Genomic DNA, 14,975 nt, shown 5'->3' on the forward strand with positions numbered 1-14,975 from the left:
TCTAGTACATAGCCTGTCCATTGCTGTTCATAACAACTGGCCCCTAGGGTGTATATCAATTTTTACAAATTTGGAAACATCTACTAATTCAGTTTCTTCATTAGTTTCTGCAAAGTGAAAAAGAGAATACCCCCTTTTACTTTCACTTTGTAATTTGAAAGAGGAAAGGTATGACAGAAGAGTTCTTTAGATGTCATTGGCAAAATTAACGCAACTGGTTGCCCAAAGATGGTATGGGTGAAAAATGTGCAAACTTCAAAAATATTGCAAAGAAATTGATTAATTAATAGTTGCTAACAAAGGAGATCATGACTTAATGACTAAGCCACCAGGAAAGGAGACAGTGCATTGGCGAATACCTAAGACTGCTGAGGTTGACATACATAAAATCACAGAAAAATTTCGTCATAATTCTTGGTTTCCAGATTAGATACAAAATAAGACATTGGGTTCTCTGATAGGAGAAGATTCTGATGGTGACGCTGAAGTCTATCCATAGAGCAAAGATTCTGAGATGCTGGCCAAAGAAGTTAGTGCTTTCCTTAACAAACTTCTGAAACCGAGAGAACTGGCCTTTCACAGATGTGCTCACCAGAGGAGTCTCTCTTGACTGTTCTCCACTCCTCCAGTCCATATCCACTGCTTTTCCTTCTCAGTCTTTATTTCCAGGTCCACATCTGTCTATGAAAGTGTAAGAGTTAGTCTCTCAGTCGTGTCCGACTCTTTGCAACCCCATGGACTGTAGCCCGCCAGGCTCCTCCATCCGTGGAACTCTCCAGACAAGAGCACTGGAGTGGGTAGCCAATCCCTTCTCCGGTGGATCTTCCCGACCTGGGTCTCCCACATTGTAGGCAGATTCTTTATCATCTGAATCATCAGGAAAGCCCCTCTGTCTATACTCGTTGCCCAACAGGATCATTACAAGGACTTTACCCAGAATCAAAATATTTTCTTGCTCCAAAGAAGACATACGGATGGCCAAAAAGCACATGAAAAGATGCTCAGCGTCATTAATCATCAGAGAATTGCAAATCAAAACCACAATGAAGTATCACCTCACACTGATCGGTGTGGCCATCATCAAAAAGTGTACGAACAAAGGCTGGGGACTTTCCTGGTGGTGCAGTAAACGAGTATCAGCTTCCAGGGCAGAGGGGCACGTGTATGGCCCCCAAGGACAGGCAGCGTACGAATGTCTGTGCTTCCTCAGTGGGTTGTGGGGTGATTGGTGGTGGGTCTGTGGATGGGGTTTAGGCGAGAACTTACATAATGTTATCAACCAATACTACTTCAAAAAAAAGATCTCTACTAGAGATTATAAAATTTGTTGAAGGTAACAGAGTCTATTTTTTGTAAAATGATTTCTTTTACTCTACAGCATGTCAAATAACTCTACATTATAATTTTCAGTGGTAGCATAATACTTGTATGAAATTATGTTATAATTCACTTGCAAGTCCTCATTAGATAGTTTGTCTCCTTTTTAATTTTGAAAAATTTAAAATCTTTTTTCTATGTTTTATTCTATTATTTTTAAAAAGTAATTTTTATTGGAGTATGGTTGCTTTATGATGCTGTGTTAGTTTCTACTGTACAGCAAAATGAATCAGCCATACATACTCATTTATCCCCTTTTTCGGGGTTCCTTTCCATTTAGATCACCACAGAGCATTGAGTAGAATTTCCCTGAGCTATATGGTTACAGAGTTCATCCTTTTGATACAAGTACATTTTCCTCAAAATCTGTTGTTTTACATCATATCTCATGGTGTCTCATAAGTCAAGGAAGGTAGTGAACAGCTTTTAGACAATTTTCTTCTTTCCCAAGGAATATCATTTCTTTTCCACCTCCGTACAGTCAAACCCTGAATATGAGAACCAGAAAAGTTGAAAAAATGTTCCAAGAAGAAATATGCCAATTCACTTTCCTTTTCTGGTTCCTAAAGTCTCCAAACACGTTTTCAGCGACCCAGTTCAGTGGGTTTTGGTGATGACCTAGTGATGGGTACCTATCAACGGTCCATGAATACTTTTTGAATGGAGAACTTTCTTTGAAGGTGTTTACCCAGAGACAAATGAGATCCCAAGTCACCAGATTGATTGGCCTCTCGCCTAGGTACTGTCCAATCCCAAAGTTCACAGGTTTCCTCATTTTCCTGCTCTGCGAAGTGAAGCGTCGGGTCCATTGGCGGCAGCTGCGGTGACTGCCAGAGCTTCCCTTACGCCATTTCTGTTTCAAGGCTGCAAGGATGAGGGTGGCCATCCCCAGGAGCCCCGGGACTGTGGCTGGAATGGTGATGGCTGTGTTCCTGGTGCTGAGGATCCCCGAGGCTCACTGCGGAGACGCTCCGAGTAAGTGCTGGACGGCTGCTTTTCAGAGCGCTCCAATCTGGGAATTAACCTCCGACGTCTCTTTGGTTTAGGGCTGGATGCAGAGCACTCTGGCCAAATCGCAGGGAGAATTTAGAAGGGCTTCTATCAAGGTCCAGGGTTCTCCTTTTCAGAAAAAAGAATGTTTCTAGATTCCTTTTTTCAACCTCTGCATTTGGAGAGAAGGCTAGTGTCTCTCAGGGAAAAGACTTTGGGATCGCAGAGTTCCGGCAGATAAAGAGGAAGTCCATTTCTACACCAGAGGCCAGGCAAAACGAGAAGCGTTAAGACTGCTCAGAGAGTCAGCGGCAAGGATTTACTGTCCTAGGCACTCTTTGGGGCGAGGGGTGTTTATGTCCACTCTGACTGAAGGTTGGAGAAATTCGAGACAGCTTTAGTCTCTGCAGCTTCACTCTCTGAAGAGGGTGAGCTCCTTGAGTGTGAGCTGCAGGTCCTTAGGCCCTTTGTCGGGTCTGAGAGGAGAAATGGGAAGGGTCCAGGCAACGATTGTCACTAATTCTGAATTTATGTACAACCCTGAATCCATATTGTTGTGGAATAGGGCTGTGAGACTAGTGAGAAAAGAAGAGAATTAATATTTACTGCGCACTCCAGTACTCTTGCCTGGAAAATCCCGTGGACGGAGGAGCCTGGTAGGCTGCAGTCCATGGGGTCGCTAAGAGTCGGACATGACTGAGCGACTTCACTTTCACTTTTCACTTTCATGCATTGGAGAAGGAGATGGCAACCCACTCCAGTGTTCTTGCCTGGAGAATCCCAGGGACGGGGGAGCCTGGTGGGCTGCCGTCTATGGGGTCGCACAGAGTCGGACACGACTGACACGATTTAGCAGCAGCAGCAGCAGCAGCAGCGCACGCACAAATTTCCAAACCCCGTAGTAATACATTACACACATCTTTCTAAAACACAAACACGCACACACAGATGACTCTAGGGGAAGTGTTATTAGCCGCTGTTTATTTTTAAACATTGCTTATTTTGGAATACACCATTATTTGTATAATGCAGACATTATGCAAAACATATATGGAAAGTTTAATAAAAGTGATACAGAAATATCCAAAAAACCAACAACCAGGTCTGAAATGACTATGCCCAGCACCCCAAAAGACCCCCATGTCTGTCTTCCCAATCACACCCACTTCTAATTTCCAGAAGTCAGCTCTATTATGACTCTTATAATCTTAATATTACTGCTTTTCTTCACTGTTTGGACATATATGAACATATCCTTAAACAGTATAGATTAGTTATTTCCTTTTTTAAATGTTACTACAATTTTTTATTGCTACCAAACTATTTTTTGTTGAAGAATAGTTGGTTTAAGTGTTGTGCCAATTTCTGCTGTACAGCAAAGTGGCTCATTTGCTGAATCACATTTACACACATTCTTTTTTTGTTCTTTTCCATTACAGTGTATCACGGGATGTTGAATAGAGTTCCGTGTGCTCTACAGTAGGACCCTGTTGTTTATCCATTCTGAATGTAGTAGTTTCCACCCCCAAACTCCCAGTCCATCCTCTCCTTCCCCGCAAGCTGCTAGAAACCACACACCTGTTCTCCATGTCCGTGGCTCTGTTTCTGTTTTGGAGACAGGTTTGTTTGTGCCGTATTTTAGATTCCACGTTTAAGTGATATCATATGATATTTGTCTTTCTCTTTCGGACTCACTTCACTTAGTATGATAAGCTCTAGTTGCATCTGTTCCATGAATGGATTGTCTCACTTCTCAGGATAATGTTTGAGATCTGTCATAGATCTTTCATGTAACAATCATCAACCCGTTTTCATTGTTGTGCAGGAGATTCCATGTTATGAGTGTGCTACAATGTACTTACCCATTCTTTTTTTTCTTTTATTTGAATTTCAAAGGTAGCACATATTCATTGTAACAATTTCAAACCTTATTAATATAAAGTCAAAAGTAGAAGTAACTTCTTTCCTCTTCGTCTCCCCTTCCCTCACCCCCAATTCCACTTCCTGGAGAGAATCCCTTTATCAGTTAGGTGATAACCATCCAGATTTTTCTCCGTGCAATGGCAAATATATATGTTAATTGCCAAGCTTATCTCTGCTTGCTGTCTCACAGGACACGCAAGCTTAACAAGGACAAATGGACTGTGGACTTTCTTCACTAAACTTCTTTCTCTCCCAGATTTTCTCCTCTTTGTAAATACCACCACCATCCCACCCAGACGTTCAGGCCCTGAGGCTGGGAGACATTCTTGAGTCTTTCTTCACTGTAGGATCCCAAGTGCAATCTGCTAGCTCTACCTCCAAAATGTGCCCCTGTCCAGACACTTGTCACACCCTCCACTGCCAACCACCTGGTCGAAGCCTTCATGTACTTAGCCATTTCGATGTCCACTTTTGGATCGCTTCTACTTTTCCCCCTGTGTATCCTGAAGCCTACGAGCCTGCTTTTTCTTCGGCTATATATTTAGAATGGAAGTGGAGGTTCAAAATGGAATAGGTATCTTTACAACAGAATATCCAAGAGTTATTCAAATTGATTGCTTCTTATAAAAAGAACCCAGTTCTTGGCACTTTTGATATTTTAGATGTTATGCTTTCGTATCTGGTAGATATAGAGTTCGGAGAAGGCGATGGCACCCCACTCCAGTACTCTTGCCTGGAAAATCCCATGGACGGAGGAGCCTGATGGGCTGCAGTCCATGGGGTCGCAAGGAGTCAGACACGACTGAGCGACTTCACTTTCGCTTTTCACTTTCATGCATTGGAGAAGGAAATGGCAACCCACTCCAGTGTTCTTGCCTGGAGAATCCCAGGGACGGGGGAACCTGGTGGGCTGCTGTCTATGGGGTCACACAGAGTCAGATACAACTGAAGCGACTTAGCAGCAGCAGTAGCAGCAGATATAGTTGTATTTCACTGTATTTTTCTTTTGAAGTATTGTTGATTTACAATGTTGTGTTAATTTCTGCTGTACAGAAAAATGATTTAGGTATACATATATATATATACATTCTTTTAAAAAAGTATTCTGTTCCACTATGGTTTATCACAGAATACTGAATACAGTTCCCTGTGATGGACAGTAGGAACATGTTGTCTGTCTGTTCTTACATAACAGTTTGCATCTGCTCATCCCAAACTCCCACTCCATTCCTCCCTTCCCAAAGGCCGTGTCTGTATTTCACTGTGTTTTTAACTTGAATTTCTTTGATTTTAATGAGCATGGGCAACTCTGCCTCTGTTTATTCTCTACTTGTGTTTAGTCTTTATTGTAGTACCTATTTTGACATTTCTCCTTTCTTTTTCTATTATAGTATCTGTCTTATTTGTTTTTAAGAAATAAAAAACATACTATACTCCAAACCAAGCACATGGTCATCATATGCTTTGCCAATATTTGTTGGCACTTCTTGGCTTGTCTTTTTTATTCTCTTAAGATATCTTTTGATGAGCAGAAGCTGTTATTCTAATGAAGTTGATTAATCATTTCTCCTTTATGGCTTGTGATTTTCATGATTTGCTTAAAGAAATCCTTTATACTTCCAGAGTCACGAAGATGTTCTCAGATTTCATCTCTAATGTATTGGTAGGATTGCATTTCATACTCAGAACTTTAATTCATCCAGATTTAGTTTGTACAGGGTGTGAAGAATGGTCTAGCTTCATCTAAATTTTTCCCAGGGATACGACTCTGAGGGTTGAGAGCAGATTTTATTTAATCCTTTGGTGTTTTCCTTCTGTCGTCCATGCTTCCCTAAGACAAGTGGCTGGTTGGGATGCAAGGCTGAACTAAATCTCACTCCATGGGCTCTCCCGCAGAGAATTTCGTGTACCAGTTTAAAGGCATGTGCTACTTCACCAACGGGACAGAGCACGTGAGGCTTGTGGCCAGACAGATCTACAACAAAGAAGAGATCCTGCACTTTGACAGTGACCTGGGCGAGTTTGTGGCTGTTACAGAGCTGGGCCGGGTGTGTGCGGAGATCTGGAACACCCAGAAGGACCTCCTGGCGGAGTTTCGGGCCTACGTGGAGACGCTGTGTAGACACAACTACAAGGAGACGGCCGGCTTCACTGTCCAGCAGAGAGGTGGGCTTAGGACGGGCCGAGTTGCCTTCACACAGAGCCTCATGGGGAAGGACGCAGGAAAGTGGTCTTTTGTGGTTTTCCAGCATCTTGGGGGGACCAGGAGGGGTGTCAATCTCTAAGGAGGAAAAATGTTGGAAGATCCGGCAGGGCAGAGTTGGGAGGGTGTGAAAATCACTGGGGGCTCCCTTGGTGGCACTAGTGGTAAAGAACCCACCTGCCGAGGCAGGATACGTGAGACACATTGGGAACAGTGACTGGCAACTGCAATCCTTCGAATGTCCCAAGCCCTGGCTGTATCTGCTGGGGCTTCTGAGTCCCTGTCATCTCCTAGGCTCCACACCTTTCTACAGCATCTGACTCTTGTGTACTTCCTTCATCCTTACCCTCGCAGAAGTAATTCTTCCTCCTTGAAATGCTCTCCTTTTCTCCACCTTCCCTTTCTTTCTCTATTGAAATCTCTCATCCTTTTAGTCCCAACCTCAAGAGCAGTTCTTCTGTCAGCTCTGCTGGGGCAGCTGGGTGGAGCTGGCCTTGGTCCTCCAGCTGTGAGCACAGCACACTTGGCATACATGTACCCATGCACATGTATGGTATGTATATACAGTTTAAACATTATCCCGTCTAGTAGCAGATGCAAGCTATCATATATCGGATGGATGAACAACAAAGTCCTGCTGTAGAGCACAGGGAATGATGTTCAGTATCTTGTGATGAACCACAATGGAAAAGAATATGAAGAGAGTCTATATGTGTACACATATATAATTGAGTCATTTGGCTGCACAGCAGAAATGAACACATTGTAAATCAACTATGTGGTGGTTTAGTTGCCAAATCGTGTCTGGCTCTTGTGACCCTATGAACTGTAGCCCTCCAGGCTCCTCTGTCCATGGAAATCTCCAGGAAAAATACTGGAGTGCGTTGCCATTTCCTTCTCCAAAAAAATCAACTATACTTCAATAAAAAATCAACGGTACTTCAGTAAAATCAACCCTACTTCAGCAAAAAATTATCCAGTCTGTGTTACAAAGACTTTTCACATAAATGATCTTGTTCAAGAAACCAGTGATTGCTAAACAAAGGTATTCTTCTCTTACAAAGTAGGCTAGCATATAAGCTAAATAAACTCAGAGCTGGAATTCTAATAGGTGACAAATATTTGTTATTTTTGTGTGTGTGTATGCAAGCATGTTAAGAGAGAATTATTTATAACAAAGCCTGAAAACAACCCAACTTTTTGTCAAGAAACAAATTGAGGCATAACTATATAATAGACTACTACTCAGCAATAAAAAGAAATAAAGAGGGATTTTCCTAGTGGTCCAGGGATAGTGGGGTTACCCACGCCTTCCAGTGCAGGGGTAGTGGGGTTCTTGGCCAGAGAACTAAGATTCCACATGCCATGTAGCAACAAAACCCATGTGCCAAACAAAATATCCATGCTGTAATGAAGACTCCCCTGCCACAGCTAAGACTCGATGCAGCCAAATACATAAATAAAATGTTAAAAAAAAGAAACAAGCGAATAGACAAATGAATTGAGTTATAACCATACAATAGAATACTATGCAGCAATGAAAGGAGCGGGAAACCATTACGTGGATGGATCTCATAGAAATTATGTTGAGATACAGAAGCCAGAAACAAAATAGCACATATAGTAACGTTCCATTTACATGAAAATTACAAACATGTAAGATTAATCTATGGTGTTGGAAATTAGAATAGTAATTGCCTCTGGTTAGAGGTGGTGGTCGGATAAGGCAATGGCACCCCACTCCAGGACTCTTGCCTGGAAAATCCCATGGATGCAGGAGCCTGGTAGGCTGCAGTCCACGGGGTCGCGAAGAGTCAGACACAACTCAGTGACTTCACTTTCACTTTTCACTTTCATGCATTGGAGAAGGAAATGGCAACCCAGTCCAGTGTTCTTGCCTGGAGAATCCCAGGGATGGGGGAGCCTGGTGGGCTGCTGTCTATGGGGTCGCACAGAGTCAGACACGACTGAAGTGACTTAGCAGCAGCAGCAGCAGAGGTGGTGGTAATACCTTTATCTGGTCTACTGTAGTTTCTAAGGACAGACTGCAGCCCCTAGTAAGAATTTCTTTGTTGCCTCATTCTCTAATTTTGTCTCTTTTCCTCCTAGTGGAGCCTACAGTGACTGTCTCTCCAGCCAGTACAGAGGCCCTGAACCACCATAATCTGCTGGTCTGTTCAGTGACAAATTTCTATCCTCGCCAAGTTAAAGTCAAATGGTTCCAGAATCAACAGGAGCAGACAGCTGGAGTTGGGTTCACACCTCTTACTCAGAATGGGGACTGGACCTACCAGATTCACGTGATGCTAGAGACAATACCACAGCTTGGAGACGTCTATGTTTGCCACGTGGACCACCCCAGCCGCCAGAGCCCCATCACAGTAGAATGGCGTAAGGGCCGCTTCATTGACCCTACAGACTCGACAGGAAAGAAAAAGTTCAGGGAGAGCGCTGGGTCTGATGGGGGTGGAGTCTGTCTTCATCCCTCGTGTCCTATGTAACTCCCTGATACAATTTCTGGGCTGGAAGTGACCGAGGACTAGATCCCAGTATCTCAAGTTGAAAAGCATCTGTTGAGTCCTTATCTCATTTCCCCCCCAAGATGTGATGGTGGTCCCTTCACATGACTGGACCCCTCTCCCCTCTCCTCCAGGCTGCAGTTCAGCCTGAGTAATGTGCCTTTTGAAGTGTTCAAGTTCTGGGCTTTGACGTAGAGGCTGGTATCTGAAGGTGACCCGTGGAGGACAGACAAACAAATGGACATGCCTCCTTGGGGCTACCATCCTCCCCCCACCATCCATCAGAGCCCCCCGGGATCTTTGCCTGCCCTCCCCTCTTCTATCTGGTTTCTGAGCCCCTCTGTCTCTTATACACACAACCAGACTCCAGGCTTCTGGATGAGGATGCTGTGGGCCGTGGGTACACTGACGTGAGGGCTTTTACTTCCAGGGGCACAGTCTGAATCTGCCCAGAGCAAGATGCAGAGCGGAATTGGAGGTTTTGTGCTGGGGCTGATCTTCCTTGGTGTGGGCCTTTTTGTCCACTTTTGGGATAAGAGAGGTAAGGCACCTTGGGAGAAAAAGGGGAAGACAGGTGCTGGGCTGAAAAGCCTCTGTTGATCCTTCTCTGGTGACTGTCTCAGTGACGTTGGGGTGATCTTCTTTTGTGGCAGTTGAATCCTTATTGTATGTGGGTGGGAGCAAAGAACGTTCTGGACCTGCCCCCCTCATTTCCTTTCGGAGGCTGAGATAAAGAGAGATGTTATTTTCTCACCAGCTGGGTGAATGAGTTTTTATTTTCCTTCCTTCCAGCTAGCCGATCCTGAGGCCTCATCCACAGGTAAGACCCCTCCCCTTCTGGCCCAGAACAATGACACACACAAGATAGAGAAAGCTGTGGAGCAGGTTGGTCTGGACTCTCTCACCTGCCTCTGTTATTCCTTTCTTGGTCCACACCACATTCACTCATGTGAGTTGCGGTCAGGAAAAAGCCTGGAACCTTCTGTGCAGTCTCTGCAGGAGACCTTAGAGGTGGTTTCTCCAGAAGAGGACCCAGCCTTTCCTATCATCCATTCAGGAGTGTCTGAATGATGCCCCAGACTCCACCATAACAGGAAGTACTCCTGAGCTTGCCGGTAGGAGAAAGGGTAGGACCCACAGTTTTCACCCATCTGATTAGTCCATGACCTGTGCTCAGAAGCTGGCCACGTGACCCTTCAAGCTGAAGATGTGTGTTCACTTTGGTAGAGTATGGTCCTTCCTTAGTTCCAGGAGACATAGTGAAGAGCAGGTGTTAGACGAGATTAATCTCAGTGTCCCCAAGGGACCCAGAGGGGCTAGGGCTGAGTCTGCTTCAGGGGTGGGTATGACTTATGAGTCCTGCGTCTCTCCTCCAGGGTTCTTCTTCCTGGGGTCTGTCATGACTCTTCTCTGATCTTGTCCTGCGATTCTTCTCCGGACCTGTGAACAAGCCAGCTCTGCCCGCATCATCCATCAGGACCTGACTCTCGGTGACCCAGAAGCAGCTGTCACATGCTCTTTTTGTTTAGATTTTTCCTGGATTTCTGCCCATGACTCGGCTCTCCTCTTTGGCTCTCTGAGCTGCCTGCTGATCTGTTTGAACCATAAATACCCTCAACAGGCATTGCTGATCTTGTTCTCTTCTGAAGACTGCCCGTGAATTCAGTGTCAGACTCTTTTATCTTTCCATCAAATAGTTTTCAAAATTAAATAGATTTGTGAATCCCTTGTGTTCCCAATTCTTATTGAGTGTGATGTTGGTGGTCCTGGGGAAACATTGACAAAGAAAAGGTCAGATTCTCAAGTTCAGTTATGTCCCCAAGAAGGTCAGATCCAGGCAAGGAGACTAGAAAGTCATGGGTCCCCATCCTTGGTCTAATTCAGGTATCACGTAACAACATGAAGTGAGGTGTGAAGTAAATTCAATTTTCCATCGTCTGTGGGTCCCGGAAGCTGGGATTGTGTGCAGCAGACTTTTCTGGCTTCTACTACAGTCTACAGTCTGACGAGTTTTTATATATTTGTGCAAGTGAAATGGTTTGGTCCCTTCATGGACCCAATGCCCAATGTGATGAATCAAACTGACAGCACAAAAATCTGTCAAGTGCACTGTCTCCCTGGGGCAAAATATCAATAAAATTATTGCTCATTGAATCCAAACTACAGGAATGTATAATTAACAGTGGAAGCTTTTATTAGCAAGTATTTTTTTCCAGTGCATATGATGAAAACTCTCCTAAAATCAGCCTAACGTTAAACATTCATTTGGGAGTTTCATGTATTTGGAAAGCTCGTGTTAGGATTTGACTTCAGAAAAATGCCTGGATCCCAGGACGTCAGTGAGACCATCCCCCCCCTCTCTTAGCCCGTCTCTGGGCCCTCTCCCTGCCTTCTGCCTCAGTCTCTCCTCGCAGTGTACCTCTCTGTAGCTCTCTCCATCTGTATCTCTGTTTTCCTCTTTCTGTCTCTCTCCATTTCTCTCTTGCCGTCTGTCTGAAGGATCCTTTCTCTCCCTGTTAATCTATTCATGGGTTTTCCTGTCTTTCTGTCTCTGTGAGTGCTTTTCTTCTTCTATCCATGTTTCAGCTTCTGAGTGTTTCTCTTTCTCTGTATTTTGCTCTCTCTTTGCCTTGCACATGCGTTTCTTCACTTGCTGTGCCCACCTCTCAGAATCTCTCCCATCCACCTCTTCACGCCTCACTCTGCTGGCTCACATGCCTGACTACCAGTCTTTCTCTTTCTGTCATTCTCTCTGCCCGTTATCTTTTTGTGTATATTCTCTCTTGATATTGTTTGTCTCTCTGCTTCTCTCTGCCTCCACTTCTCTTTTGGGATACGGGTTTCTTGCTTTCCCTGGCTCATGCTCTGTGTATGTCTCTTGAGTTCTGCACTTCCCTGTTCGTCTCTTATTTTCTCCTATGGGAATCAAGCATTTTCCGCATGGCTGGTAATACAGCCATCTCAAATTTTCAGCCCATCACCCAACGACAAAAGACCATTATGTTGAGTTCAATTTAATAATCTAGATGAAGTCTAGGTATGAGGGACTCATACCAGATTGGCCAGGCTTTGGGCTTGAACTCAAATCTCTGTCATAGATGGAGACTTTTTTCCTTTCCCAAAACAAGGGTGGAAAAGAGTAAGACTGGATGGATAAGCAACACTTTCACCACCACCATCCATTATGCAAAACTTTGATACCTGAAGTTTCTCTGTCTCTGCTTTTCTGTTTGAAAAAAAAAAATTCAGAAGCTGTTTCCTCTATGTAGAATTTATATAGTCCGTATACAACCAATGCTTCACTTTCCTATTCTAAAGGGAGAAATACCAGATCCCATTGACCTCCAAATCTAGAATCTCTGATGATGTAAACTTCTTTTTCTACCATGGATATGGCTCTTAGTGGTCCAAAAGTTGTGGTGAAATGATAAGTTCACCCCCTATTAATACAGGAAGAAATGATAGCATAACCACAACAAGACTATAATCATCAAATGAGTGAAAGGTTCAGAGTGCGTCCAACTCACTGAGCTGGTGGAGGAGCATCACAGGTCACAGAATCTGGCTGAACCCTGGCTCTGCTCCTGAGGAAGGTCTACACTGCCCTGGTCCTACCTGGCCCATCTGTGAGATGGCCCAGGACGGGGCTCTTCTGTGTCACACACTTTAGAAGTCCTCTTCATTTTGGTGGGTTTAAAGGGGCATGCGGCTTTGTGTGGGCACTCTGGATGCTGACAAATATCTTAGGCATGTAAAATTCTTTTTTTTTTTTAATTTACCCAAGGCTTTTTTTTTAAATTATTTGGAAATAAGGATACTATCTCGGTCCACCATTCTGAAGAATTATTCACCTACTCTACATAGTAAGCTTTCATTACATTCTTCAGCTATAAAACGAACAATCTTTAGATAGATTTGACATAACATTTAGAAATTTTTAACTTTTAAGCTTATGTGTGTGTGTTTTTAATAGTGCATTAGAAAAGATGCAACACACTGAGGAAACCAGAAGGGAAAGAGACACGTGTGCCCCAATGTTCATCGCAGCACTGTTTATAATAGCCAGGACATGGAAGCAACCTAGATGTCCATCAGCAGATGAATGGATAAGAAAGCTGTGGTACATATACACAATGGAGTATTACTCAGCCTTTAAAAAGAATACATTTGAATCAGTTCTAATGAGGTGGATGAAACTGGAGCCTATTATACAGAGTGAAGTAAGCCAGAAAGAAAAACACCAATGCAGTATACTAACGCATATATATGGAATTTAGAAAGATGGTAACAATAACCTTGTATACGAGACAGCAAAAGAGACACTGATGTATAGAACAGTCTTTTGGATTCTATGGGAGAGGGAGAGGGTGGGATGATTTGGGAGAATGGCATTGAAATACGTATAATATCATATATGGAACGAGTCGCCAGTCCAGGTTTGATGCACGATACTGGATGCTTGGGGCTGGTGCACTGGGACGAACCAGAGGGATGGTATGGGGAGGGAGGAGGGAGGAGGGTTCAGGATGGGGAACACATGTATACCTGTGGTGGATTCATTTTGATGTTTGGCAAAACCAATACAATATTGTAAAGTATAAAAATAAAATAAAATAAAAAAAGATGCAGAATTTCATAGAAGACAACTTCATATTCGAACCTATGCAGTTATTCCACTCAATGCTGAATGTAAAATCCCTAATTCTGTTTTTTTCCTCCTGGGAATTTTTTTTCTCTCACTTCTTTCTTGTTTTTTCATAACCTTTCTTTATTTTTTAAGTATAAATTTATTAATTTAAATTGGAGGCTAATTACTTTACAATATTGTATTGGTTTTGCCATACATTGACACGAATCCGCCATGGGTGTACATGTGTTGCCCATCCTGAACCCTCCTCCCACCTCCTTCCCCCTCCCATCCCTCTGGGTCATCCCAGTGCACCAGCCCTGAGCACCCTGTCTCATGCATCAAACCTGGACTGGTGATTCATTTCACATATGATATTATATATCTTTCAACGCCATTCTCTTGAATCATCCCACCCTCGCCCTCTCCCACAGAGTCCAAAAGACTGTTCTATCCATCTGTGTCTCTTTTGCTGTCTTGCATACAGGGTTATCGTTACCATCTTTCTAAATTCCATATATATGCGTTAGTATACTGTATTGGTGTTTTTCTTTCTGGCTTACTCCACTCTGTATAATGGGCTCCAGTTTCATCCATCTCATTAGAACTGACTCAAATGTATTCTCTTTAATGGCTGAGTAATACTCTATTGTGTGTATGTACCACAGCTTTCTTATCCATTCATCTGCTGATGGACATCTAGGTTGCTTCCATGTCCTGGCTATTATAAACAGTGCTGCGATGAACACTGGGGTACATGTGTCTCTTTCAATTCTGGTTTCCTCGGTGTGTATGCCCAGCAGTGGGATTGCTGGGTCATATGGCAGTTTTATTTCCAGTTTTTTAAGGAATCTCCATACTGTTCTCCATAGTGGCTGTACTAGTTTGCATTCCCACCAACAGTGTAAGAGGGTTCCCTTTTCTCCACACCCTCTCCAGCATTTATTGCTTGTAGACTTTTGGATCGCAGCCATTCTGACCGGCGTGAGATGGTACCTCATGGTGGTTTTGATTTGCATTTTTCTGATAATGAGTGATGTTGAGCATCTCTTCATGTGTTTGTTAGCCATCTGTATGTCTTCTTTGGAGAAATGTCTGTTTAGTTCTTTGGCCCATTTTTTGATTGGGTCGTTTATTTTTCTGGAATTGAGCTGTAGGAGTTGCTTGTATATTTTTTAGATTAATTCTTTGTCCGTTGCTTCATTTGCTATTATTTTCTCCCATTCTGAAGGCTGTCTTTTCACCTTGCTTATAGTTTCCTTTGTTGTGCAGAAGCTTTTAATTAGGTCCCATTTGTTTATTTTTGCTTTTTTTCCAATATTCTGGGAGGTGGGTC

The 14,975-nt window shown here is 43.4% G+C and overlaps 1 protein-coding gene across 2 annotated transcripts; it reads left to right on the forward strand.

The window, feature by feature from the left end:
• The first annotated feature begins 1,771 nt into the window (after positions 1–1,771).
• On the forward strand, positions 1,772–10,738 carry LOC129646071 (rano class II histocompatibility antigen, A beta chain-like). Of its 2 annotated transcripts, XM_055571753.1 has the most exons (6): positions 2,109–2,352; positions 6,187–6,456; positions 8,603–8,884; positions 9,443–9,553; positions 9,805–9,832; positions 10,389–10,738. In XM_055571753.1, the coding sequence occupies exons 1-5, from the start codon at positions 2,250–2,252 to the stop codon at positions 9,816–9,818; spliced, it is 780 nt and encodes a 259-aa protein (XP_055427728.1). In that variant the 5' UTR covers positions 2,109–2,249; the 3' UTR covers positions 9,819–9,832; positions 10,389–10,738. The 2 variants fall into 2 exon arrangements, with proteins under 2 accessions (XP_055427729.1, XP_055427728.1); XM_055571754.1 differs by lacking the exon at positions 9,443–9,553 and having other exon boundaries at positions 1,772–2,352.
• The last annotated feature ends 4,237 nt before the right edge of the window (positions 10,739–14,975 follow it).

The sequence above is a fragment of the Bubalus kerabau genome, chromosome 3 (assembly GCF_029407905.1).
Source record: "Bubalus kerabau isolate K-KA32 ecotype Philippines breed swamp buffalo chromosome 3, PCC_UOA_SB_1v2, whole genome shotgun sequence".
NCBI lineage: Eukaryota > Metazoa > Chordata > Mammalia > Artiodactyla > Bovidae > Bubalus > Bubalus kerabau.